Source organism: Mus pahari, chromosome 3 (assembly GCF_900095145.1).
Source record: "Mus pahari chromosome 3, PAHARI_EIJ_v1.1, whole genome shotgun sequence".
Classification (NCBI taxonomy): Eukaryota; Metazoa; Chordata; class Mammalia; order Rodentia; family Muridae; genus Mus; species Mus pahari.
In genome coordinates this window covers 128,367,784-128,373,802 of record NC_034592.1, presented here as the reverse complement: position 1 = coordinate 128,373,802, position 6,019 = coordinate 128,367,784, and the positions used below count along the sequence as shown (strand labels likewise).

The following is a 6,019-nucleotide window of genomic DNA, read 5'->3' as shown; positions in this document are numbered from 1 at the left end:
TGTAGACCAGACTGGCCTCGAACTCAGAAATCCACCTGCCTCTGCCTCCTGAGTGCTGGGATTAAAGGCGTGCGCCACCACACCTGGCTTGGGATTGCAATTTATACCATCATGCTGAGCTTTGCAATGCATGCTGGGTTGGAAGGCAGACCCGAAAGCATTTCACTGGCTTAGCTATTTCCCTCACAGTGCTTTTTAAGCCTGGTCTTTGCTGTGTAGCTCAGGCTGGCCCGGATTCCTAAGCATGCTGCTTCAACCTCCCAAATTCGAAGGTGACAGTTGTAGACCACCTTGCCCAGTTCCAAAGTGGCTAATTTTACATTCCATGAGTTTTATCTCAAATTTAAAATGTGTAATCCCCACCAACCACCTCGCCTCTCCCCCAACACCTCGCTGTCCAGTTCCTCTGACACATCGGGGGGTATATTACCTTCTCCGTGCAGCAGTGATGGGTCCAGGAGCTCCATCATGTACTCGATTTCAGTGTCCAATTCAAGCATGTCACACTGAGCTATGACATAGGTCAGGACTGGCAAGAAGTCGTCTGCACCGTACATCCTCCCTAGGATCAGGACGAGAGGGCAAAGTGGGATATTTTTATCTACGTTTCTTTCTTTCACATCCTATTTGCTGCTTTTATTAGCCACCAAGGAGTCATGCTGGGGAAATGTGCTACTTATAAACAAGCGTGGGAGTTCCTGGAATTCACCTACTCTTGGCCCTTGACTCTTCCCCCTGCTTTCTGGGACCAGCCCTTGCTCACAATCTCATAATGAATGTCTCTGAGACAGCTCAGATTTTCTTCCCATTTTTAAGATTTGTGCACTAGAGCAGAGTGCTTTTAAGTGTTTTAAGCTGTTATCAAGGCATAATATAAACCCTGAATGAAAGATTTCCTTAGGCTAATTCTTTGCAGCTCACTGTCTTCTGTGTACATTTATTGAAAATGCAATGATAGACCAAATTTATGCCAGACGAAAGTTTTGCTCTCTGCTCAATGTTCATTTTGTTTGATTTATTTAAATCTATGTCGATGATAGAAATTCAGTGCATTGATGATAGCTCCTGATTAATAGCAATATGGAGGGAGGAGGAAGAAGAGGAGGAAGAGGGAGAAGAAGGAGAAGGAGGAGGAGGAAGAGGAGGGGGAGGAGAAGGAGAAGAAGTCCTTATCTCTTATGTTGTTTGCTTGCAATGGTGGTGACTTAATGGCTTAAATGAAGTGACTTTGCCAACAGAAAGGACACTTGACACTATCTGGAGACAGTTTTCATGATCACAGCTGGAGGGTGAGGGTGCGGATGGTATCCAGGATGCTGCTAAGCTTCCCCAGAGGAAGTGGGACAGCCCCCACAACGAAGATAATCATGTCTGAAACAGTACCAGTGGACAGCTGGAGAGACAATGCTATCAGAACAATGTAATCCAGAGCAGGTATGAATTTGGAATTTTTTATAAATGATCTCATGAGCTACAGAGATATGTACTTCAAATTTCAGAGGCCTTGTTCACAGGCTGGCAATAGCTCAAGGTCTGTGTGTGTGTGTGTGTGTGTGTGTGTGCACATAGAAGCCAGGGGTTGACATTAGGTGTTGTCCACAATTGTTCTCTTCTGTATTTACTGAAGCAGAGTTTCTCACTTGGAGCTTGCCTATTTGGCTATTCTAGCTCGTCAGATTATCCTGGGGATCTGCCTCACAAGTGTGGGACCCAGCATCTGTGTGGATGCTGGAGATCTGAACTCTGGTCCTTACGCTTGCCTGACAAGGGCTTTGCTGACTGAACCACCTCCCTGGTCCCAAGAGCTCAGAGGTTATAATCTTCACTCAGTAGTCTGCAATGCATGCACATGTGCATTCCTATCCACTCCAGCAACGGGTAACAGAGCCTGTGTTTTCTCTCTGTGGTTTTTCTACTATGGCAATTTCTGTCAAGAAAAAAGGTTGGTCATCGCCCACTCTCTGAATGCCTGGGACAGGATGGGCTCAGTCACTACCCATGATGAATCATGGGTACTTCTGCGTCTTTAGGAAAGAGCCAGGGAAAGTCTGAGGACTTATTTCCTACTTTGTAATTCTTTGATGACTTCTGGTCACCTCGTTTCAGCCTCATTCTCACCAAGCACTCCAGAGCACTTCAGTTTTCTCATACATGTGCTGTAGATTATCAGCATAAACATACATGGGCCAGAGTGTGGCAAAGGTTCTCACTAATGTTCCCATTCCACTTGGAGTTCAGAATGAGGTGCCTTACCTCATTCTCACATTATGGAGGAGAGGGTCATGTGTAACAACTGATGTGGGAACTGCAGGGTTTAAGATTAAGGTGGCCCAAATCCCTCCGTAAAGAAACTCATTTGCATAGAGAGGGTGACAAATTCATAAGCACTTAAGTCTTTAAGTCAGCATTATAGACAACTCTTACTTTGTCCTTTTCCATATTCACTGACTGAGCTATTATGTTACTCTACTGCATGAGACAAATTCATTTGACGAATTTTGTCAGTTACATTTGTAGTTCTAGAGGCAGCTAGGTGAAATCGAGAGACTGAAGGGAGGCGATATTGGGGCTCAATCAGAAATCTGGACCAAGCGATAGGCTGTCTCACCTGAGTTGTTCTCCATGACAGTGTAGATGAGCTTACAGACCCGTAGCAAAAGCATGACTTTCTTTTCTGGCGAATACATCTTCTGCATGGTCATGAATTTAAGCTTGATTTTCTCCAGCTCCATCAAGTCAGGGGTTGGGGCAAAGACCCCCAGCTCCTGTGGGTTCCTCTGCCTCACGAGTTGTAGGTTTTCCTTGAGTTGTTTCCATGAGCCATCAGCCGTGTGGAAGTCCTTCAGCATGGCCTCCACATGGCCCTTGAGGGGTTTCAAGATGCATTTGTGCATGGCCTTCTCCAACACCACATCTGCCAAAGAAAACAGAAGCTACGGTGACCACAGTCTGAAGAGAGGGTGATGGCAACCGGTGCTTTCTTGCGATCACAGATCTGTGACTCTGCACAGCCTTCAGAGGAGAGGACAAACACATGATCAGGGCGTTTAACACCCAACAGACTACAGACAGAACCACCAGGACTCACAGGGCAGGTAAGACAAGCTTGCTCTGATAACACTGTCCTTGAACACACTCAATAAAATAAACAGGCTTATGTTAATCACCCTACATTCGAGCACATGCTTCAGAGGTCCTTCTGATCTAGGTGTTCTACTGTCCTTCCCTGTTGATACGGTATCTGGTAGGATTTTCTTCCTTTCTAAAAAACCACACGTGTGTGTACCTGCGTGTGTGTGAGTGAGAGCAGCCATATGCTGGCAGGGACAGGGAGGTCAGAGGAAAAGCTTGGGTGTCCACCCGCATCTCCTACCTTATTTGAGGCATGGTCTCTTCTTTGTTGTCCACAGCTATGCATGCCAGGGTAGCTCGCATGCAGGCTAAAGGATTTTCTAATAGTAGGGTGGGATTTTGGATTGGGTTCTGAACCAAATTGCAACAGAGGACGTCAGTGAGGCATCAGGTGAGATCTGAATACAACCTACAGCTTTGGTAACTGAAGGGACCCATCCACAGTGGGGTGTTCCCTCCCAGAAGCCCCCATTAGGCACCAACTACATCCAAACACCTATTTTCACAGAGAGATTCTTTATGAAGCTGGCAAGAAAAGTAAAGTGGATGCATCCTGGTGGAAGGCAGCAGCAAATGACCTTGCAGGTGTGATTTTTAATTTTTTTTTTTTTAAAGAGAAAAAAAGGGGAGGTCTGTTTAGGCTAGGCTAGGGTGTGGTGGTTTGTTTTAATTGGCTTTTGATTGCTGGACTTGAAGACTTTGATAGCTGAACCTTGGTGATCAGCCTTAGGAGTCTGGCATAAGAAAATGTCCAAATAAGGAAACGGACCTCGGTGGCTGAACGTAATGGTGCAGTCTATGGTTTACCAGGGAGAGGGAAGTGGGAAGGGCAAGACCTGCTAGCACTGTGTTTGCTATACTCTGGACTGCTAGAGCTCTTCAGTAACTGTGCAAACACAGCTTTAATATGTCCCCCCCACCCCCAGTTTGATAACTATATTGAACTTTGCAATGAATAGCTTTGTTTTTAGGAAACAACAAAATATTGTGGTAAAGGGGGCACAATGCCTGTGATGAAGTCTCTAATGGTTCAGAAACAAAGAAGGTGCATATGTGCGCATGTGCAATGTGCGTACGAACAGAAAGAACAAAGCGACGGTGGCAAAGGGCTAACACTGGGGGCTTTGGGTGGAGGCAGGTCACTTCTTTGTATTATTTGTGCAATTTTCTTCTAAGTCTGATACTACTTCAAAATGAAAAGTTTAAATGTTTACACTTCTATGGAGTTAGGGAAACCTTTAGGTGTGGGTAGAGTTAATTTTCCCTCCTTTGCATGGTCACCCAATGGAATAGCTTCCACTGTTGATATGCAGAAGAACAGCAATGCAAATCTGGGTCTCTGGGCTGAAGACAATTTGCACAGTGATGAATTCTCTGCTTCTTCAGAGCCAACTTTTTCATGTCACATGCTACAACTGTTACCATCCCATCCGACCCATCGTGGTAAACTGTCTGATATAGGACACCAGTGTGGTTCCAGTCTGCAAATGCACAGATCCACTCACTTCGAAGACTGGCAAGAGTTGGGTTATTTCTCTGGCCTCTGAAGTTCTTGATATTGGGTCAGATCCTACTGAATTCAAATTCCTATCTATCTATTATTAGAAGTCTGGGGTAGGGTGGGGTGGGGAATAATCTAAGGCAGGTGTGCAAATCACAGACCAGCCTGACTGTGCCTCCATAGTCAGGACTGAGTCTTGAGGTTAATGCTGATCTCACAGCGATCAGATTTTCCCAGCCTAGGTTTCCCTTTGTTCCTCCACTGCCACACTCTTGTCTTTGTTTAAAGGCAGAGCAGCGACAAAAATTAAAAACCAAAAATAGAAGCACAAAAGAAAAGCAACACACTGGCTTCCCGTGAGACCTTAAACAGGTCACTTCATTTGCATTGGTTCTGTCAATGAATTTATGTGATGTCATAGCTTCTTTGACCTTACTCTGTATGATCATTACAAAAAAAAAAAATCAATAACAGCCATTGAGTGCTTAGATACTTTACCTCCTAATTATAACCCAATCCCTTGCAATAGCTCCTTACTTTTGCATAACATTAATTCTATGCTTTGCATATTTTACAGATGAGGAAGTCCATAAAAATCTAATGGCTCGCTTGAGGTGATGTGACTACTTGGAACAAGCATTTAGGCAGCTTTTCAAGGCAAATCACCTCTTTTTTTCTCTCTCCTTTTTTGGTGAGCTAGGGATCAAGCTCAGGGCCCTGAGCATAATAAGCATGTATGTGTTCTTCCACTGGAGCTGCACCCTCCTCCAACCCCCAAGCAAGGGATCTCTTATTTTAAATTTCAAGTCACTTTGTAAGCACTGACCAGTTTGTCTACCTTATCCAAGGGTTCTGAAAGTGGCATTCATAAATGCCTGTCACCTGCACCTTGGCAGACAGGTCACCAAGGAAGTGGGTGGGTCATGCCAATCATGAATTAGGAATGCACATAAATGTCCAAAGCAGGGCTATTTATAATTGCTCCAAATTGGAAAGAACCTAAAGCCTGGTCCAACAGAATGGCTGTATAGGATGTATTCACACTGTGGAATATTACAATGGGACTCAGACAATGGGAAACATTGAGTCAGTGAGGAAGCACACAGCTCCACAGACAGCATGGCTGAAACTCCCAGATACCACACTGGGTGTGAAAGAGGCATAGTAGGCACAGCCTTTCATCTCTATAAAGTCTAATGCCTAGCTTGCCAATGGTTCAGAAGTCAAGTTGGCAGTTGCCCTTGGGTAGAAACCAACTGAGGGGCCATGGGGCTACTTTGGTATGTGTGAGGAGGATGGAGAAGCTTTGCCTATTTGAGTGTCCATATATGAAACCCAATGCTTAAGACTAGTGCACTTGCCGGGCGTGGTGGCGCACGCCTTTAA

At 45.0% G+C, this 6,019-nt stretch overlaps 1 protein-coding gene across 1 annotated transcript in view; it reads right to left on the bottom strand.

The window, feature by feature from the left end:
* Rin2 (Ras and Rab interactor 2) overlaps positions 1–6,019 on the bottom strand; it is a 102,648-nt gene that overhangs the window by 8,856 nt on the left and 87,773 nt on the right. The window contains exons 9-10 of the mRNA XM_021192786.2: positions 2,609–2,914; positions 376–562 (exon numbers count right to left, since the gene is read on the bottom strand). Of these exons, the coding sequence (XP_021048445.1) occupies positions 376–562; positions 2,609–2,914 (493 nt within the window). The remainder of the gene's footprint in view (positions 1–375; positions 563–2,608; positions 2,915–6,019) is intronic.